At 43.6% G+C, this 22,604-nt stretch overlaps 1 protein-coding gene and 1 pseudogene across 3 annotated transcripts in view; one reads left to right on the top strand and one right to left on the bottom strand.

Annotated features, from left to right (window-relative positions):
• Positions 1 to 22,604, top strand: part of RAB3B (RAB3B, member RAS oncogene family) — an 83,722-nt gene that overhangs the window by 7,619 nt on the left and 53,499 nt on the right. For all 3 annotated transcript variants that reach the window (XR_013413914.1, XR_013413916.1, NM_001266792.2), the window contains 1 exon segment: positions 5,986 to 6,213. Coding sequence is in view for 1 of the 3 variants with exons in the window: in NM_001266792.2 (NP_001253721.1) it covers positions 5,986 to 6,213 (228 nt within the window). In the remaining 2 variants the exon portion in view is untranslated.
• On the bottom strand, positions 2,205 to 2,570 carry LOC715087 (small ribosomal subunit protein eS26 pseudogene; annotated as a pseudogene).

A 22,604-nucleotide genomic window follows, 5' to 3' on the forward strand; every position in this document is an offset into this window, starting at 1 on the left:
AGCCATAATATGGTGTGATATAAAAAATGGTACACTTATATAGGACATTTACCATGAATGGAGCTTGCAGGGTCGGCAGTTGCTCTGGGGGAGTCAGTGAGTGAGTGGTGAGTGAATGTGAAGGCCTAGGACATTACCATGCACTACAGGAGACTTTATAAACACTGTACACTTAGGCTACACTAAATTTATTTAAAAATATTTTTCTTCAATAATAAATTAACTTTGGCTTACCATAACTTTTAAACTTTATAAACTTAAAAAATGTTTAAAACCTTTTAGACTCTTTTATTTATTATTATTATTATTATTTTTTTGAGATTGAGTCTTGCTCTGTCACCCAGGCTGGAGTACAGTGGATCTCTGCTCACTGCAACTTCCACCTCTCAAGTTCAAACAATTCTTGTGCCTCAGCCTCCTGAGTAGCTGAGATTACAGGCGCACACCACCACGCCCGGCTAATTTTTGTATTTTTAGTAGAGATGGGGTTTCACGATGTTGGCTAGGCTGGTCTCGAACTCCTGACCTCAAGTGATCTGCCTGCCTCAGCCTCCCAAAGTCTGGGATTACAGGCCTGAGCCACCATGCCCAGCCATAGACTCTTTTATAATAACACTTAGCTTAAAGTACAAACACATTGTATGGGCTTTTTTGAGATGAAGGCTCACTGTGTCACCTGGATTGGAATGCAGTGGTGCAATCATGGGTCACTGCAGCCTCAAACTCCTTGGCTTGAGCGATTCTCCCACCTTGGCCTCCCAAAGTGTTGGAATTACAGGCATGAGCCACTGAACCTGGACTTTTCTTTATTTTCTTCCTTAGTTTTAAAATGTATGTTTGAAATTATTTTGTTAAAAAGGAAGACACAAATACACACATGAGCTTAGGCCTACACAGGGTACAGGAGCATCAATATCACTGCCTTCCATTTCCACATCTTGTCCCACTGGAAGGTCTTCAAGGGCAATAATAGGCATGGAGCTGTCATCTCTTATGGCAATGTCTTCTTCTGGAATACCTTCTGAAGGACCTGCCTGAGGCTGTTTTACTGTTAACTTAAAAAAAAAAATTAAGTAGAAAAAGTACACTCTAAAATAACAATAAAAGTGTAGTAAGTAAATATAGAAACCAGTAACATAGTCATTTATTATCAATATCAAGTATTATGTATTGCACATAATAGTATGTGCTGTACTTTTATACAACTGGCAATGTAGTAGGTTTGTTTACACCAGTGTCAACACAAATGTGAGTAATATGTTGTGCTACAATGTTACCATGGCTACTATGTCACTAGGCAATAGGAATTTTTCAGCTCCATTATAATCTTATGGGACCACCATTGTACATGTGGTCTGTCACTGCCTGAAACGTTGTTATGCGGTTCATGATTGTACTTTTAAAATTTAAGTGATTTGCTAAATAATAACATACCGTATATTCTAGTCTCTACCTTCTGTGCATACGATATCAGCTATTACAATATGCATAGAAGGTATAGACTAAAATGCATGGTATATTATTTGTATATAAATAAAATATAAATAGATCTCTTTGCTTATATATGCAAAGGCTATCTCTGAAGGATATATAAATTGATAACATGTATGCCTCTGGGGGAGGGGAGCTGGATCAGGAATCAAAGATGGAAGCAAGACTTACTTTTCAGTTTAAACCTTTAGGTTTCATATTACTTGCTTTTGATGCCAGGAATTAAGAAAATAATGCAGCTGGGTGCAGTGGCTCTTGCCTGTAATGCTAGCACTTTGGGAGGCCATGGAGGGCAGATCACTTGATCCCGGTTTGAGACCAGCCTGGACAACATGGTGAAACCCCATCTCTACAAAAAGTACAAAAATTAGCTGGGCATGGTGGCACATGCCTGTAGTCCCAGCTACTCGGGAAGCTGAGGTAAGAGGATCACTTGAGCCCAGGAGGTCAAGACTAGTAAGCCAAGATAGCGCCATTGCACTCCAGCCTGGGCGACAGAGTGAGACCCTGTCTCAAAAAATAAAATAAAATAAGAATTAAACTACAGCTGGTAAAAAAGGTAATACTTGCAAATAGGATATGCTTGAATTATTTTCCATAAGTGTGTATTATCTTTTAAATTAACAAATAAAATATAATATTAAAATAGATGGCCTGTTTTTTAAGTACAATTTCCATTTTAGTTTTCTCCAGAGAATAGTCCATCTTCAGTCTTTAAGGACTCAGCTCCTTACATGGGCTTTGGTGGGAGCCGTGGGGCAGCACCCACAGGTCTAAATCCGGGTGGGGGTGTTTGGTCCTTGCAGGCTTCATGAGGCCGATTCCTGACTACTTTGCTGTGAATCGCACAACTCACACAGTAATGTAGCTTCACATACTGCTTGGGAAGCACATAGGCATCAAAGACACTTGCTTCAGAAATGTCCCTGACTGCTGTGGCCTCCACTATGTTTTGAATGACGAATTTCTTAATGGCCTTGTCCTTGTATACACATTGGGCACAGTTCATGCAGTGAATAGGCTGCATGTGGTCGCGGGCCTTTTTTGGCACGACCGTTGTTCCTTCTTTTCTTTGTCATCTTGGAGGCGTGGACTGGAGAGAGGAGGTTTTTTTTTTTTTTGGTAGAGACAGTCTTGCTCTGTTGCCCAAGCGGGAGTGCAGTGACACAATCATGGCTTACTGCAGCTTCAAATTTCTGGGCTCAAATAATACTCCTGCCTAAGCATCCCAAGCAGCTGGGATTATAGATGTGTGCCTCCACACCTGGCTAATTTTTTACTTTTTGTAGAAATGGGGTCTCCCTATGTTGCCCAGGCTGGTCTTGAACTCCTGACCTGAAGCCATCCTCCCACTTGGGCCTCCCAAAGTGCTGGGATTGCAGGTGTGAGCCACTGCACCTGGCCTTAGGTGGCACTCTTGTATGAAAAAATATTGAAGGACATACACTAAAATGTTAAAAGCCATAGTTTCTGAGTGGGTGGGATGTCAGTTAATTTTTTTTTTTTTTTTTTTTTTGGGGGTGGTGTCTCGCTCTGTTGCCCAGGCTGGAGTGCAGTGGCATGGATCTCAGCTCACTACAAGCTCTGCCTCCCATGTTCATGCCATTTTCCTGCCTCAGCCTCCCAAGTAGCTGAGACAACAGGCACCCACCACCACACCCGGCCAATTTTTTGTATTTTTCCAGAGATGGGGTTTCGCTGTGTTAGCCGGGATGGTCTCAATGTCTTGACCTCGTGATTCACCCACCTCGGCCTCCCAAAGTGCTGGGATTACAGGCCTGAGCCACCGTGCCTGGCCAGATGTCAGTTAATTTTAAATTCTCTTTTTTACACTTTCATATAATATAATTTTCAACTTTTTTATAATGAATACATTCATAGTAGGAATTTTCTCTTGTGAACAAAGAAAGATGACTGGCAAACAGCAGAGTGGAGGATGGCGTGAGGTTGTTGTGGTTGCGTCCTTTGTTTTAATGTAGAAAAAGCATAATGTGGCCAGGAGTTGTGGCTCACACCTGTAATCCTAGCTCTTTGGGAGGCTGAGGCAGGTGGATCACCTGAGCTTAGGAGTTCAAACCAGCCTGGTTAACATGGCAAAACCCTGTCTCTATTAAAAATACAAAAATTAACTAGGCGTGATGGTGGATGCCTGTAATCCCAGCTACTTGGGAGGCTGAGGCAGGAGAATCGCTTGAACTCAGGGGGCAGAGGTTGCAGTGAGCAGAGATTGCACCACTGCACTTCAGTCTGGGCAAAAGAGCAAGACTCCATCTTAAAAAATAAAATAAAATAAAAAAGTAAAAGCATAATGCCTTTGCATGGCAAGTTTTTGCAATAGCCTTTGCACCTAGTACCATGAAAAGCTGAAAAGTTAAGGCTGTGAGATGGTTTAAGCAGCCAATGGCACCCTCCCTTCCAACCTCACTTTCTTCCTCCATGTAAGTGCTATACCTCAGTCTCCAAGTGGCCTGGGCATGTTCCACACTTGCCTAGTGAGTCTTGTCATGGGACAGATGATACAGGGATGGAACTTAGAGTCTCAGATAAGGATTGAGAGCTGGGAGCAAAGGGAAGAAAGAGCAGAGACCACAGGAGTCCAGTGGTGACATATGCAAGGAACTTTTATTAAAAGGCTGCTGACAATCTTACATATTTGTCTAACTTTTCTTCAAGAGAGCTTCAAACCTACATTAATCAGCTCCTTATCCTTACAGCTCACCTGAGAGACCCAAAGAGCCATACCCACCAGCCTCATGCCCTTTATTTTCCCTTGGGGAAAAAAGCAGGAATTCCTAACAAGAATGAAAACCCAGACACCATCACACTTGAATGCTGTCCTCCCACCCTCCTCTGACCACTCATCCAGCCATATGGGTACCCTTGTGCTGAGCACAAGGGGAGATTTCAGGTGGAGAAGCAGGGTACCTGAGGCTTCCAAGACAATTAAAGACTTAAATAAGACCATGTGACCAAGTGCTGAATTATGGAGTTCAGATTTGGGTGTTCTAGGAAAGCAGAGGGTGACAGAACTGAGAAGGCTGGGGTCTCAGGAAAGGTCTGGCATGTATTAAATATTTGCTGAATGAATGAATGAATGAATGAGTGAACAAATAAAGGACCTAGGCTTTGAAGGCTTTGGAATAATAAGGACATATGTTCACACCTGTGTGGAATTTACCAGTTGATAATGGTTTCATCCATTGTTATCTCGTTTGAGTCCTGTGATAGCCCTGTGAGAAGAGCAGGGTGGAAATTGTTCTCCTCATTTTTCAGATGAGGAGATTGAGCCCCAGAGTGATGAAGTGACTGTGATGAATTCAGCACACATTTCCTGAGTGTTTATTGTGTGCTAGGATTCGTGCTGGAAACCAGACATCTAGGAATGAAGTCCATTAAGGCCCAGCTGCTCATTCCAACAGTGCTGAAGTGATATAAGGGCTGTTACAGTGTTCTGAGGGCACAGGGGCAGGAGTGCTTGCCTCTGCCATGCACAGGGAAGCTGGCACTTGACCTGGACCTCCAAGGATGGGTAGGAGTTTGTTAGGAGGAAAAGAGAATTCTAGGCAGAAGAAATATATGTATAAAGGGACAAAGGCAAGAAATAATGTGGCTTATTTGGCATAAAGTGTGTAATTTGATCTAAGGGAAGCACAGGTTGGTGAAGAGAAGGGGTATAGGAAGATAAAGCTTAGAGAGTTGGCTCTTTGGTTAGTTGGTTATTTGTCAAGTTGAGCAGTTTGGACTTCATCTTTAGAGCTGTGGAAAGCCATGAAAGTTTCTATTTTTTATTTATTTTATTTTTTAGAGATGAGGTCTTGCTCTGTTGCCCAGGCTGGCATTCAGTGGCATGATCATGGCTCCCTGCAGCGTTGAACTCCTGGGCTCAAGTGATCCTCCCACTTCAGCCTTCTGAGTCATAAAAGTTTTTAAAGCAAGAGAGTGATAGCTCTTTATACTGAGTCTTTCCTTGGATGCGCATGTGTTTGCTGTTCTTGGCTTTTTTTTTTTCCCCCTCTCCAAAATAGCTCAGGAGCTGCTTCCTCCAGGAGCCTTTCCTTGATCACCGGGCCTCCAGGCTCAGTAAGATGCTTCTCATGGACTTCCTCAGCCAGGACTCCTCTGTCTTATCACTTATCTACTGCTTTGTTACTCTGTGTTGACCCACCTTTTATTCTAGTCTTTGTCCACCTAGAGGTCAGGCACCATGTCTGACTCATATTTGTAAGTCCCATGACCAGCACAGGGCTTGCCCCAGATCAGTGTGCTCAGTAAATATTTGCTGAAGGAATGAATGGGAGGAGCTGGGTTCCACCCCAGTGCTGAGACAACATTTGGGGCAGGTGTAGTGATGGAGTGATTCTGAGTAGTGTGCATTTCCTCAGTGCTGCTGGAGTAAGGAGTGAGTGCGTGAATGGTGGGGAGACCATTAGAAGGTTGGTGACTCAAGGTGACACTGAAGGTCTGTTCCTGAGTGACCCTAGGTCTCTCTTGCAGATGGCTTCAGTGACGGATGGTAAAACTGGAGTCAAAGACGCCTCTGACCAGAATTTTGACTACATGTTTAAACTGCTTATCATTGGCAACAGCAGTGTTGGCAAGACCTCCTTCCTCTTCCGCTATGCTGATGACACGTTCACCCCGGCCTTTGTTAGCACTGTGGGCATCGACTTCAAGGTGAAGACGGTCTACCGTCACGAGAAGCGGGTGAAACTACAGATCTGGGTGAGTCCTGGGAATCTTGGGCATGATTTTCCTGAGAGGCGGCTGGCCTGACAATATAAGGGCTGGGAGGTGGGGTCAGCTTGGAACTTCTGGGGCTTGCAGCATCAGGCATTAATGCTGTTTCAGGTGTGGCCCGTGGGTTACCCTCTGCTAGCTTTATACAAGTTTGCTCTCCTCCAGGGGTTCAGTTGCTTCTGCTGTTTAACTATGCAGGAGGTTTTATGTTGGCTTGTCTAAATGAGTGACCAAGAAACTGGGGCTTGGAGTTAGAGACTTGGGTTCAAATTCTGCTTCTGCCACTTACTAGTCATGGAACTTGACTGAATGGCTTAACTTCTCTGGGGCACCCTTTCTTCTTTGGGGATTGTAATAGCATCTGCATCATAAGGCTGTTGGGTCCTTAGTTCCTTGGCATAGTTCCTGGAACATTGTAAATGCACACTAAATGTTAGCTACAGTATCAGTTATCTACTGTCCTATAACAGAACACTTTATAAGTTCATAGTGCCGGACTGGGCAACATTGTGAGACCTCATCTCTACAAAAAATAAAACAAATAGCTGAGCATGGTGGTGGGCGCCTGTAGTCCCAGTTACTTGGGGGCTGAGGTGGAAGCATTGCTTGAACCCAGGAGGTCGAGGCTGCGGTGAGCCATGATCATGCCACTGCACTCCAGCCTGGGCAATGCAGCAAGACTCCATCTCAAATAAATAAATAAATAGATAGATAGATAAATAAATTTGTAGTGTCAAAACAGCAATAATAATTCATTATGTTATAGTTTCTGTGGATCAAGCATTTGGGAGTGCTTGGGGCCTCTCATGAGGTGTAGCCAGCTGTTGGTTTGGGTTGCAATCATCTGAAACATAGACTGGGGCTGGAAGATCTTTTTTTTTGTTTTTTTTAAGACACAGTCTTGCTCTGTTGCCCAGGCTGGAGTGCAGTGACATGATCTCGGCTCACTGCAACCTCCACCTCCCGGGTTCAAGCGATTCTCCTGCCCCAGCCTCCCGAGTAGCTGGGACTAACAGGCGCCTGCCACCATGCCCAGCTAATTTTTGTATTTTTAGTAGAGATGGGGTTTTTCCATGTTGGCCAGGCTGGTCTCGAACTCCTGACCTCGTGATCCACCCGCCTCAGCCTCCCAAAGTGCTGGGATTAAAGGCGTGAGCCACCGTGCCTAGCCTGGGGCTGGAGGATCTTAAGGCTGCACACTCACATGTCTGGTGCTAGCTGTTGGCAGGAGGCCTTACTTCTTTCCCATTTGGCCTTTTAGAGTGTCTTCACAGAGCTGCTTAAGTGTCTTTATTTGTGTAGCAGCTGGCTTTTCCCAGAGTGAGAGATGTAAAAGGCCACAGGAAGTGGCAATGTCCCTTGTGAGTTAGCCTTAGCCTTACAGCATTCTATTGGTTACTGATTCAGCATGGGAGGAAACTACACAAAAGTGTGGATATTGGGAGGAAAGTATCATTGGGGACCGTCTTGGAAGATGGCTGCCACAGCTACTACTATTATTAGTATCTACCAGTAGTACTAATAAATTATGTACATATTTTAGATGATATAGCAACATGTAGATCATATAGTTTTCAAAAATGAATTAGTATTTGGATTGGAAATTTTGAAAATTTGTGATTTAAAGTATTCAAAACATGTATTAGTATTATTTTATTTTATTTTTTTCGAGACCGAGTCTCACTCTGTAGCCTGGGCTGGAGTGCAGTGGCACTATCTTGGCTCACTGCAACTTCCGCCTCTCAGGTTCAATAGATTCTCCTGCCTCAGTCCCCTGAGTAGCTGCAATTATAGGCGTGTGCCACCATGCCTGGCTAATTTTTGTATTTTTAGTAGAGACGGGGTTTCACCATATTGGCCAGGCTGATCTTGAACTCCTGACTCAGGTGATCCACCCGTGTCGGTCTCCCAAAGTGCTAGGATTACAGGCATGAGCCACCACACCCAGCCAAAACATGTATTATTTATTATCTTTCTATTCTACGTGTTAAATGTACATTAATACATTATGCGTACGTCTTATTGGGGCAGTCTGTATATAGTACTTTTCTTTTTACTAATTATTTCCCATATATATTATCTCACAATTAACACTATGAAGCAGGTACTACTTTAATACACTCCTGTTTTGCCGAATAAGAAACTCAGACTCAGAGATTAGTTAACTTACCTTAGGTCAACGACACTGCTATAAAGTGGGATTTCAAGAAGATCTTCTGATTCAAAAGTATATGCTCTTTTCTCTACACTATGCATCTGAGGTATTATAGAGTTCATATTTCCCTTCATGATAATGTCAAATATTATATAGGGATAAAAGTTCATTGTTCATTTGCTCTGTATTAAAGGCATTGAGGATTCAGAGATCGTTAGAAATAGGAGAAGCTATATGAGTCGTCTAGTTCACTGATTCCCAGACCCATGGCATCAACATCACCTTAGAATTTGTTAGAAATGCAACTTCTCAGGCCCACATTAGAACTATTGAGTCAGAAACTCTGGTGGGTGAGTGACAACGATCTGTGCTATGACAAGTTTTCCAGGTGGTTTTGCGGCAGGCTAACTTTGTAGAACCACTTAGTTTAACTAGCTTGAGGTGAAAGTCAACATGCGTTTACTAAAAGCACCTATTAGGTGCCAGGTGCTTTCACTTGTGTTATCTGACATCATCCTTGCAGTTCGTGCACAGGGGGATGTGAGCACAGAATATTTGGGGCGTGGTGAGCAATACAGTAAAACTGGATCAAGGTTGTGAAAGAGCAGAGCTGGTGCTGAGAGAGAAATTTGCTGGAGAGGCTATAGGCGGCAGATTGGGGTTCAAAGAGATCTTCCACGGCAAACAGAAAGTTCTTGTCATCAGCCAGAGGATTCATGCTTGATGATTCCTTAGGGAACTGAAGAAATTATTAGAGCTTACTTTTAATCTTGGAACATAAAATATTTTTTACTGATATTTACTATGTGGATTGTCAGAAGTGTCTTTGTTTGATCACCATATCAGATGGTCAGATAGCCTGCACTCAAAAAATCTTGAGACAGGAGGAGCCATTCCGCCCTTCTAAGGGGTTGACAGTGGACTGACTCACTTCTTTGTTTATGTTCGGCCAATTGTGAGCTTTTGTGGTTTTCTTCTGCCTGGTTAAGTGGATTTATTGATTACATGATCTAGTTTTAACTAAATGAAATGTCATAATGGATATATGGCTTTTAAAGAGTCCTATAAAGAAACCTCTGATTGAAGACTATACTGGAAGATTATAGTGAACCCAAATGAGCATAAAGAAAATGGCTGAACTGATGTTTTTCCAACTCCCAACACAAGTTCATTGTCAGCCACGTTTGGAGGTAAAATCAATGACAATGTAATTAGATCTGACATGGTCAATCTCCCATCCAAGTACTAACCAGTCCCAACCCCTCTTAGCTTCCAAGATTAGACGAGATCGGGCATGTTCAGGGTGGTATGGCCATAGATGACATGGTCATTCTCGTTGCTTTTGCTGAAGGGAAATTAACAAAGGGTTTTTATGTGTGTGTTTGTGCTTTTATGCAGCAAAAATAAAGTTTTCTGGACTGTTCATGAATACATTAGATTTTAAACATTTAAGTATTGTTTATTTTAACTTTATATATTTTAGTATCTTTTGTGTATAGAAGTAGACATGTAGATATATAATCTAAGGAATACACATACACTGTGCATGCTGTATCTAAATTTTTCTTACTTAAAGGGATGTAAGTTGGAGACCACCACCATAGGCACTGGGAGCCATAAAACGGTTTAAACAAGTTAGATTTGCATTTTAGAAAAATTCCTGGCTTCAGTTTGAAGGGTAGATGTAAATGAGGCAAAGAAACCAGGTTTTGGATCCAAACTCATCAAATTGTATACATTAAATAAGTGTATTTTTTTGTGTGTCAATTATACCTCAAAAAGCTATCTAAAAATTAATACACAAATATAGTAGTGACCAGCTATAAAAGAAAGGAAGCAAGCAAGCAAGGGCTTGGGTAAATTATATGGGGCTGAACTAAGTGTATTATTCTGCTCTGGCTGCCATAACAAAATACAATTGAAATTAATTTTCTCACAGTCTGGAGACTAGAAGTCTAAGATCAAGGTGCCAGCAGGGTTGATGTCTGATGTGAGCTCTCCCCTCGGGCTGCCTTCCCACTCTGTGTTCTTGTGGCCTTTCCCTGGTGCATGGGCATGGGGGAGAGAGGTGCAAACTCTTTGGTGTCTCTTCTTATAATGACACAAATTCTGTTGGATCAGAACTCACTCTTATGACATCATTTAACTTTAATTACTTCCTTTGAGGCCTCATCTCCACATACAAGCACACTGAGGGTTAGGGCTTCAACATACACATTTTGGGAGGACATAGACATTCAGTCCATAACGCTAAGAGTGACAAAATGACATAAAGGATGGAAATGAGGAGAAAGATTTAGAACTACAATTTACAGAATTTGATGAGCAATTACTGTCCCCTCTTATCCTTGGTTTCACTTTCCAAGGTTTCAGTTACCTGGGGTCCTCTAGATCTGAAAATACTAAACAGAAAATTCTAGAAATAAGCTAATAAATTTTAAATTACATATGTTCTTTTTTTTTTTTTTTTTTTTTGAGATAGAGTCTCACTCTGTCACCCAGGCTGGAGTGCAGTGACATGAGCTCAGCTCACTGCAACCTCCACCTCCTGGGTTCAAGCGATTCTCCTGCTTCTGGAGCAACTGAGATTACAGGTGCATACCACTATGCCTGGCTAATTTTTGTATTTTTAGTAGAGATGGGGTTTCACCATGTTGGCTAGGCTGGTCTCGAACTTCTGACCTCAAGTGATCCACCTACCTTGGCCTCCCAAAGTGCTGGGATTACAGACATGAGTCACTGCGCCTGGCCTAAATTGCATACTGTTTTGAGTAGCATGATGAAATATTGCACTGTCTTGCTCTGTCCTGCCTAGGGCATGAATGATCCCTTTGTCCAGCGTATCCGTGCTGTCTTTGCTATCTGCCCATTAGACTCTCTGTAGCCATCATGGTTATCAAATTGAAAAAGCATAGTGTGGGCTGGGTACGGTGGCCCACGCCTGTAATCCGAGCACTTTGGGAGGCTGAGACGGGCGGATCACAAGGTCAGGAGTTCGAGACCAGCCTGGCCAACATAGTGAAACCCCGCCTTTACTAAAAATACAAAAAATTAGCTGGGCGTGGTGGCAGACGCCTGTAATCCCAGTTACTCAGGAGGGTGAGGCAGGAGAATCGCTTGAACCCAGGAGGCAGAGGTTGCAGTGAGCTAAGATTGGGACATTGCACTCCAGCCTAGGCAACAGAGCGAGACTCCATCTCAAAAAAAGAAAAAAGAAAAAAGCATAGTGTATACTGTATATGATTAGGTACTATCTGAGGTTTCAGGTATCCATTGAGGGGCTTGGAACTTATCCTCCAAGGATAAGGGGAGACTGCTTTCATTGTAAAAGGAAAGGGGGGAACATTTATGTGTGTTTATGTATATATCACTTCTGTACACAAAAGTTTTGTGATTTTTTTTTTTTTTGGTTTTGTGAGCTGTGGTAAATCTCTTCATTTTTATGAATAGATAATGTCTTCAACTATAAAAGCCTCATAGGTTTGCTGGTGGTGAGGGGGCCTAAATGTGATAAGATAATACTGTGTCTGGGGAATGCAATACATATTGGGTTCCTTCCTTTCTCTGCCTTCAGGTCCACATGCAAGGGGTCACTGGGTTGCTTTCTTTCTTTTTTTTTTTTTGAGGTGGAGTCTTACTCTATCACCCAGGCTGGAGTGCAGTGGCGCGATCTCGGCTCACTGGAAGCTCCGCCTCCTGGGTTCACGCCATTCTCCTGCCTCAGCCTCCCAAGTAGCTGGGACTACAGGCACCCACCACCACGCCCGGTTAATCTTTTTTTTTTTTTGGTATTTTTAGTAGAGACGGGGTTTCACCATGTTAGCCAGGATGGTCTTGATCTCCTGACCTTGTGATCCGCCCGCCTCGGCCTCCGAAAGTGCTGGGATTACAGGTGTGAGCCACCATGCCTGGCCACTGGGTTGCTTTCTAAGGTTTTCCATCTGTGGTTCCCGGAGTGTTGGAACAGCATTTAGTGGCTGACTAGCACAGTATGAAGTGTTCAGTTAAATACTTCCAGCCCATTTGATCTCTCTTAGGGGATTCCAGACAGAAGAAGAGGAGGTTATGAGCATTGCTGAGCAGGGCCACCCACAATAGGAATTTCTGTCATCTCTGGGGGATGAGGGTCTTGGGAGTGCCTTATTCCCTGGAGGCCCTCACCACAAAGGTCCCTGAGAGCTCCCTTTGTTTCCTGAGAAGCTAATGATTGTGGATCAGAGAAGAAAGTCTTACTGGGGAGGTGGGGGTAGGAGAGAAGCCTCATTATTAGGGAGCGAGAGCATGCACAGGTGTGAGACGAGACTTGGTAACTCCACAGCAACGAATCCAACTAGAGGCCACTTACTGCTGGGTGCTGGTTGCCAAGCAACCCCTGGAGACCTGTGGGAATAGAAGAATGGAGGGGGCTTCCACCACCTCTATGTGGGGCCCATTGCAGAGGCTGTCTGGTGCTGATCAAGAGAACAATCCAGAGGATGAGCTCACCTGGGACTCTGGGTCCTGGGTTCTAGTTTTTTTTTTTTTTTTTTTGAAATGAGATCTGACTCTGTTTCCCAGGCTGGAGTACAGTGGTGTGATCTCAGCTCACTGGAACCTCTGCCTCCCAGTTTCAGGTGATCCTCCCGCCTCAGCCTCCCTAGTAGCTGGAACTACAGGTGTGCCTGGCTATGCCATGCCTGACTAAATTTTATATTTCTTGTAGAGACTGAGTGCAACCAGCACTCAGCAGTAAGTAGTCTCTAGTTGGATCTGTTGCTGTGTTGGTGATGATTTAAAAGCTCTTAGTATAACTAAAGACATACATAGATAATGTGTATAAAGCACTAACATAGTGTATAAAGCACTAACATAGTGTATGGCACAGAGTAAACACTCAACAAATTGTAGTTTTTGTTAAGGTTCTAGGGAGATTGATAAATAGCATTCCTTTTTTTCCCCACCTAAACCCATTGAGAAATAGATGCAGGAGTCAGAGAGAAGGGGAGTAATATAAGAAAAAAAGAAAAAAAAAAGGCTTATTACTCATAAAAACGAGGATGAAGCCGTGGCTAAAGTCCTCCGGCAAATGGGGCTTGCTAATACTTTACTCTGGAGTCAGAAAGACACACAAACCCAGTCATAGGTCAACGTGGGCCACTGGCTGTAATTAGCCCGTACAATATTCACTCAAAGTCAAAGTCTGTGTGGCCCAGATTTACTAATATTTAAGGCCTAAAGCATTCCACTCAAGTCTGTAGGAGGAGCCTCCATCTCCATGGACAGAGAAAGGAGGGTCCCTCCTCCAATAGCTTTTTTAAATTATCATTTTCGGCCGGGCGCGGTGGCTCAAGCCTGTAATCCCAGCACTTTGGGAGGCCGAGATGGGCAGATCACGAGGTCAGGAGATCGAGACCATCCTGGCTAACACGGTGAAACCCTGTCTCTACTAAAAAATACAAAAAAATAGCCGGGCGAGGTGGCGGGCGCCTGTAGTCCCAGCTACTCGGGAGGCTGAGGCAGGAGAATGGCGCAAACCCTGGGAGGCAGAGCTTGCAGTGAGCTGAGATCCAGCCACTGTACTCCAGCCTGGGTGACAGAGCCAGACTCCGTCTCAAAAAAAAAAAAAAAATTATCATTTTCTTCATGTATTTAATTTCGAGACAGGGTCGCCCAGGCTGGAGTGCAGTGGAACTCTCATGGCTTACTGCAGCCTCGACCTCCCGGGCTTAAGCAATCCTCCCACCTTAGCCTCCCCAGGAGCTGGGACTATAGGTGCATGCCACCATACTTGGCTAAGTTTTGTATTTTTTGTAGAGACAGAGTTTTGTCATGTTCTCCAGGCTGGTCTCTGACTCCTGAGCTCAAATGATCTGCCCGCCTAGGCCTCTCAAAAGTCCTGGGATTACAGGTGTGAGCCACTGCTCCTGCCCAATAGCTCTTACTATAATTAAAGACATAGATAAGAGTGACCATGGGTTCCAAAGGGGGGTTAGACAGAATGACAAACACTGGGACAAACAGGAGGAGTTTTAAGAGATTTCCTGGGAATCTGAATTCCACAGTGATGAGAGTAACTCCCCATATAAACAGGAACTGAGAACAAGGTCAGGGTGAGATGGAGTGCTGGGCAGTCAGTAAGGTTCACTTATCAGTCATCTGCCTTATGTCCACACAGCAGCCTCCATGAAATGTTAGGTCACAATGTGGCTTTGGAGTCACTTATAAATATTAAAGCTAGTGAGTATTAAATCTGGGAATGTCAAGGATCTGTATCTTAGGGCCAGTAATATACGAATAAGTGAAATGTAAGGGAACATAGGAATGTGGGAAAGGTAATCATACCAGAAACTTGGACGAAGGAGGACTGTGGCTCTTCAGCAGCCATTTAACAAATGTATTCTGTGCCAGATACTGGGGATAGAGATATTAATATAAATGTGACATTCCCTGCTCTCTAGAAATTAATGAGACTGAAATTATGAGCCCAAAAGTGAAATAAAATGAATACCATAGCTCTCTTGTTCTGATTAGAGGAAGAAGAATAGGATATCAAGAGACTTTTCCCTAGAATTTAAGAATGTATAGTAATGGATTATTATATGAGATTGGGTAGCTGTCTAATGGGCTTCTGTATTAGTTTCCTATTGCTGCACTAAAATTACTACAAACTTAGTGACTTAAGACAACACAAACTTATTATCTCACAGTTCTGGAGGTCAGAAGTCTAAGATGGGTCTCACTGGGTTAAAATCAAGTTGTTGGCCGGTTTCAGTCTGTGTTCTCTCTGGAGGGCCTCATCTGGGGGCGGATCTTTAATTTGCCTTTTCCAGCTTCCAGAGGCTGCCTGCATCCCTTTGCCTGGGGCCCCCTTCTTCCATCTTCAAAGCCACAGTGGAACATCTTCCAACCTCTCTGAACCTCCTGCTTGTCTCTTATAAAAACCCTCGTGACTATAATGGGCCCACCTAGGCATTCCAGGTCAATCCTCCGTTTTCAAGATCCTTAATTTAATTACATTTGCAAAAATCCCTTTTGTCATGTAAGGTAACATATTCACAGATTCTAGGGATTATATATTTGGGAGACTATTATTCTGACTACTACAGCATCTGTTAGTAACATGTAAAAGACCTGGCTGGGTATGGTGGCTCGTGCCTGTAATCCTAGCACTTTTGGAGGCCAAGGCAGGAGGATCACTTGAGCTTAGGAGTGAGACCAGCAGCATACTGAGACATTGTCTCTACAAAAAATTTAAAAATTAGCTGTGTGTGTGGTGGCGTGTGCCTGTAGTCCCAGCTACTCATGAGGCTGAGACCAGAGGATCACTTGAGCCTGGGAGGTCGAGGCTGCCTTGAGCTATAACCATGCCACTGCACTCCAGCCTGAGTGACAGCAAGATCCTATCTAAAAAAAAAAAAAGAAAAAGGAAAAGACCTGATAGAAATTCCCCCATCCTTTAAGACTCTGAAGCAGGTAATGTCCATGTTTTAAGTTCACACTGCCAATTAAGATTTCCTGTCACCTTGTTAGGTGTCAACAAGCCTGTGAATTTAGAGCTCATCACATCTCAGTCTCTCATTTTATTTTATTTAATTAATTATTTTTTGAGGTGGAGTTTCACTCTTGTTTCCCAGGCTGGAGTGCAATGGCGTGATCTTGGCTCACTGCAATCTCCACCTCCGGGGTTTAAGCAATTCTCCTGCCTCAGCCTCCCGAATAGCTGGGACTACAGGCATGCACCACCACGCCCAGCTAATTTTTGTACTTTTAGTAGAGATGGGGTTTCACCACGTTGGCCAGGCTGGTTTTGAACTCCTGATCTCAGGTGATCCTCCTGTCTCGGCCTCCCAAAGTTCTGGGATTACAGGCGTGAGCCACGGTGCCCAGCCTCAGTCTTTCATTTTAGATAGGAGGAGGCTCAGAGTGAGATAGGGACTTTACTGAGGGCTCATGGTGATGTCCCTTGACCCATTCCAGTGCTCCTCCTGCCACATTCAGGAAGGTGCAATCTAGTCTTGAATGTAAGCTGGAGACCTGTAGAGAGATCAGTGGCCAACACAGAAGAGTCTGGAGGCTGAACAGGGAAACGGCTGCTCTGAGAAGTCTCTGTGGCTCCAGGAATGTGAGGACAGTTCCTGAGTACACCATCCTGTGCTCGGCTCTTATGATAATCAGAATTGATTTTTCTAGGCAGCAAGTTTCCTGGTGTGGCTGCAGAAACATGCTGACACTTTTATCTCCCCAAAGCCTGTAGGAACCAGCTGCTAGAGGAGGTTTAATCTGATTTTAAAAATCACAACAAAGACCATGGGAAGTCAAATCAGGCTTAGTCGGCCTCCGTAATTTTCAAATGAATTAACAAGCCATCCTGACTGACTATTCAAGGGGTCTCTAAGACACACTATTTAGGGCCACAACCCCCTTTCCTTCTATCCAAACTGGCATAGGAGAAAAATAAATAATCTATAAGCCATTTGTGTATTCGTTAATTCATTCAATAAACATGTGTCATGTACATATTATATGCCAGGCATTGTCATAAGAGGGCAAAAAACAGCTACAATGTGATACAAGCGATGTATTAAAGGGATGAAGAAAGTGTTGTAGGAACAGCTACCTCTGCCTGGGAAAATCATTGCAGGCCCCATAAAGGAAGGGACATTTGAACAGGGTCTTGACAAATGAGTCTGAGTTTTTCAGGTTAATGTAGGTTAAGAGCTTTACAGGTGGAAGAAATGACATTTGCAAGAACATAATTGCTTTCAAGGACCCTTTGTGTGCCTAACTGTGCTGGGCTCTGCAGCAATTGGTAAGACAACATCCCTGCCTCTTAGGGGCACTCAGTGAAGCAGGGGAGAAGGGGGGATATACAACAAGCACACACGCATTGAAATGCATTGCAGACATGGAGCAGTGGAATGACATGCTCTGACTTACATTGTTTTAATAAAATTTTTAAATCTTTGGGTAATTTTAGGTTTATAGAAAAGTTGCAGTGATAGTGTAGAGTTCCCATGTGTCCTTCGCCCAGTTGCCCTAACGTTAACATTTTATATAACCATGGTACATTTGTCTACGAAATCGACATTAGTACAATATGATTACACTACCATCTTTACCTGAATTTCACTAATTTTTTCCCACAAATGTTCTATTACCATTGCAGGATCCAATCCAAGATACATTTAATAATATTTTTTCAATAGACATATAATTTATATACCATAAAATTCACCTTTTTTTTTTTTTTTTTGAGATGAAGCCTTGCTCTGTTGCCCAGACTGGAGTGCAGTGGCATGATCTCAGCTCACTGCAACCTCCGCTTCCCAGGTTCAAGCAATTCTCCTGCCTCAGCCTCCCGAGTAGCTAGGATTACATGTGCCCGCCACTGCACCTGGCTAATTTTTGTACTTTTAGTAGAGACAGGGTTTCGCCATGTTGGCCAGGCTGGTCTTGAACTCCTGACCTCATGATCCACCCACCTCAGCCTCCCAAAGTGCTTGGATTATAGGGGTGAGCCACTGGGTCAGCCAAAATTCACCCTTTTAAAGAGTATAGTTCAGTGATTTTTAGTATATTTACAGACTTGTGCAACTATCATCACTAATTCCAGAACATTTTAACATTTTAGTGACATACATCTTTCTTTCTTTTTTTTTGTTTTTTTTGAGACAGAATTTCGCTCTATCACCCAGGCTGGAAGGCAATGGCGCAATCTCAGCTCACTGCAACCTCTGACTCCCAGGTTCAAGTAATTCTTGTGCCTCAGCCACCTGAGTGGCTGGGATTACCAGCCTCTGTGTGCTGGTGTGCGCCACCATGCTAATTTTTGTATTTTAGTAGAGACCATGTTGGCCAGGCTGCTCTTGAACTCCTGGCCTTAAGTGATCCGCCTGCCTCGGCCTCCAAAAGTGTTGAGATTACAGGCATAAGCTACTATGCCTGGCCAGGTGACTTACATCTTAACACTTAACAGGATTTATCTGAGGCGGATTTATCTGAGGCAGAGTTATGCCTGTTTCAAGAATAAATTGCAAAGAGCAAAGGGCAGAAGCAGGGAGAACCAGTTAGGATTTGCAACAATTGAGGCTGGGAATGATGGTGGCTTGAACTAGGCAGGTAGTAGCGGTGGTAGTGAGAGTAGTCAGATTTTGCATGTATGTTGAAAATACTGAATATTGAATTGGATGTGGGGAGAGAAAGAAGGAGAGAAGTCAAGGATGTTGCTGAGGGTTTGGGCTGAGCGACTAGAAGTTTGGAGATTCCTCTAACTGAGATGGGGAAGACTGCAGGAAGAACAGGGTTTAGGGAGATAGTTGGTGATTCAGTTTGGTTATGCTAAGTTGGAGATGCCCGTTAGATAACCAAGTAAAGATATTAATAAGCAGTTGGATAAATGAGTCTGCATGTATATATTAGCAAGTAGTATTTTAAATGATGATACCAAATAAGATCAACAAGGGAAAGAGTGAAGGCAGGAAGAAGAAAAGGTTCACAGACTGAACCTGGAGACATTCCAACACCAAGGTGTTGGGAAGATGAGGGAGAATCGGCAAAGGAGACTGAAAAAGAGCAACTGAAATGAGAAAGTGTGGTGTCCTGGCAGCCAAGTAAAGATAGCTTTTCAGAGGAAGGAGAGATCAACTGTGTCAAATATGGCTGCCAGGTTATGAATATGGGAACTGAGGATTGACTGCTGTATTTAGCAACATGGAGTACATTGATAACCTTGATACAAGTTGTTTTGGTGGAGGGGTGAAAGCCTGCTAAAAACGGCAGAAGAGAAATTGGAGACCTCAAGTATGACATAGCACTTTCAAGGATTTTTGCTCTAAAGAAAAGGAGACAATTGGGGTGGTAGCCGAAGGTGAATGGGGAAGTGAACCAGAAGAGGTTTTTGTTTTTTAAGATGGGAGAAGTAGCAGCACGTTCGTATGCTGGTAGAACAATTGAATAGAGATCAACAAACCAAGCCAACAAAGAAACAAAAATACAAAGCTGATGATTTGGAAACAAAGGGGAACTGCCGGGACAATATCCTTGAATTGGGGAGAGGGGATAGGATCGCATGCAGGGGGTGAATCCTTGCTAGGAGCACAGACTGTGCACCTACATTCCCAGGGGAGAAAGCAGCGGGTTTGGGCACAGGTGCAGCTTGGGGTTCCACGTGCTGGTTCGAGTTCTCTTAAGTACAATTTTCTAATAAAGCAAGGTCATCAGGGGAGAGTGAGGATGAGGGAGGAAGTTTGGAGAGTCAAAGAGACAGGAGAATGTCAGCTAGGAAGGTGGGAGAGTGAACAGACTGGGGAAATGTAATTTGATTGCTGATTAGCATTAAGACTTCATTTGAAATTAGCAATCATAAATTTAAATTCATCAGCTCATGAATTTGAAGCATGATTATGTGTTTTTCTCCAGCCATGTTTTGCTCTGAGGATAAAGGCATAGAATAGGCAGAGAGTTGACTTTAATGAAAGTGTGGTTTTGCTGAGTATAACAAAGCAAGAGGGCCTGGGGAGTCAGGGGCATGTGCAGGGATGTCACAATTGACCTTAGAATTCAAGTTGGACCGAGAGGGAGGTAACGACACAAGGGATGAAGGACAGTGAAAAGGTGGTAGGGAAAGAAGACTGTTGATGCTGGGAATCTACGAGGAGTGAGCTGGAAACAGCATAGTGGTCTAAGTATGGGAGGCTTGAAATTACTATTGGTAATGATAAGGGCCAGGATATGACTGTGCCAGTGAGTGACTGAGGTAGGGTCAGAGATCAGTATCACTGGAGGAGAAGCATTCAAGGAAATGAGAGTCCAAGGTGATGGAAGCCTCATCTATGTGGATATTGAAATCACCAAGAATTATGGAGAGAGTAACAGTGAGCCAGGAGCTTCACTGGCCAGTAGAGGGATAAGTGGGTGGTATAATCTCATGATACCGAAAGCTGGAGGTGTTTTGTTTTGTATTTTTGAAGGAGGGAAAGAGAGTGATATGAAAGCAGGGGTGAGAAGCAACAACATCTATCCCACCTCCAGCCCCATGATTCAAGGGTGATGAGGGAGGAAGTGAGCAACAATTTGGAGGCTTTAAGAGAAGCCATGTCCTCAGGGAGAGCTGGGTTTTGATGACAGCAAGGAGGTAAAAGAAATGTTCAGATGAGAGACTGAGCAAAAATAGATTTTTCTGATGACCGACTGAATTTCAGAAGACTCAGGGAAAGGTTTCAGTGGGGAGGGGAGGAGATAGTGTTAGAAAAGATGATGTACCGAGCTATATGGCAATTGGAGTTCAGTGATCAGGGACGGCTTTGGAGACATGGGCTTCTTGCCATAATTGACGTGAACAGAGGGATAAAGAGAATGCAAAACAAATTATAAAGCATACAGGTGGTCCCAGGACAGATAGTGGTTGTGTGGTGTGTGTGGGAGGATCCCTGCTTCCTTTTGATCCCTGCATTTGGAGGCCCAGAGTCTGGCAAAAGTGTGGTTCTTATTCTGAATGCCTGGCATTCTTCTTGACTTCACACATCAATAATTGTGGCAATGAATAGCAGCTTTCATTTAGACCTTCACCTCTAAATGGGTTAATACTATCTCCCACAAGGCCGATGTGAACTGACAGTGGCACGGGCTTTCATGCCAGCATTGTACTCAGTGCTTTTATGAACTGATTTCATCCTGACATTAACCCTGTGAACCAGGTTCTGTTATTATCCCCATTTTATAGAGAAGTAAACTGAGGTCCAGAGGAGTTAGGTGGCTGTCTCAAGTTCACACAAATAGTAAGTTGCAGAGTCCAGATTTGAATCAGGGTCTATCTGGCTTCAGGCCGGGTGTGGTGGTTGATGCCTGTAATCCCAGCACTTTGGGAGGCCAAGGCAGCTGGATCATTTGAGGTCAGGGGTTCGAGACTGGCTTGGCCAACATGGTGAAACCCTGTCTCTACTAAAAATAAAAAAAAAATTAGCGGGGCTTGGTGACTGATGCCTGTAGTCCCAGCTACTTGGGAGGCTGAGGCAGGCGAATCATGTTCAGAAGGTGGAGGCTGCAGTGAGCTGTGATCGCCCCACTTCACTCCAGCCTGGGTGACAGAGCAAGACTGTCTCAAAAAAAATAAAATAAAAATAAAGGTCTGTCTAGCTTCAAAACCCATGTATGCTCCATGCCCTGTCCCCCTCTTCCCCTTGTTATATCTTCACATAGGTAAAGCACTCTGTAAATGGTGAAAATGTTAAGAATTATAATTTTGGGGGCACTTTTTACATACTTTACAGGTGCTTTACTTGCAGTTTTTTCCTTGTAATTATCACAGCGATGGTGCCTGGAACAGATGAGGAAACTGACACTCAGAGAAGTTAAGGGACTTGACCAGATCTTACCAAGCCTGGAAAATAGCACATTTGGGATTCAAAATTAGGGATGTTTGCCACTGGAGTGTTCTTTTCACACCTAACTGCCTTTCCCACTCTTTCCACTGCCCTGTGGTACCCCAGGGACCTCACAGGTGGTTGAGAGACAACGTCACAGCTAAAAATCAGAACCTCCAAGCAAACACTCTCAGAAAGGGAAGTGTTATCTGTTGCAAACTATCATCTTTTAGCATCCAGCTCCCCTCCTTTTCTACCAGCCCTCCTCTCTCTCTGTCCTACTACAACTTTACAGGGCAGACTAATGGGCATCCAAGGTTGAGCAACACCGATGTATAGGTATGTAATTAAGTGACTTGGCACTGAATGTGGTGGTCTCTGAAGAAGCTGCTGCATGTTCTGGCACAGAGTGAGAGGAGTGGTTGGGGGCTTAGTTACTTCAGCTGTGGTATAAGTGGAAAGAACACGTGATACCAGCAGTGTGATAAGTAATGTCTCTGAAACTCTGTTTCCTCAGCTGTAAAATAGGAGAATATTAATGCCTACTTCTTAGTGTTGTAGTAAAGATTGAATGAGATAATATAGGGAAAGGACCTAGCATGGAGCCTGTAACATATTAGGTGCTAAATAAACTTACCCAAAGTCATACAGTGAAGGGGAGAGCCAGGAGTAGTTCATGAGGTTTCTATTATGCTGTACTGCCATGACTCATCTTAGGGTTACCACCACTTGAAGATTGCGAGCCACAGGACTTACAAGGCGGAGTCATCAACAGAGAAATTAGTTGTGAGTTGTGGCCCTTTTACTCCCATTTTTAATGGATGGAGAGAGCAGCAGTGCTCTGCCCCTGAAGTCGTCCAGTTGCCATCTAAGGCTGGAGA

The sequence above is a fragment of the Macaca mulatta genome, chromosome 1 (genome assembly GCF_049350105.2).
Source record: "Macaca mulatta isolate MMU2019108-1 chromosome 1, T2T-MMU8v2.0, whole genome shotgun sequence".
NCBI lineage: Eukaryota > Metazoa > Chordata > Mammalia > Primates > Cercopithecidae > Macaca > Macaca mulatta.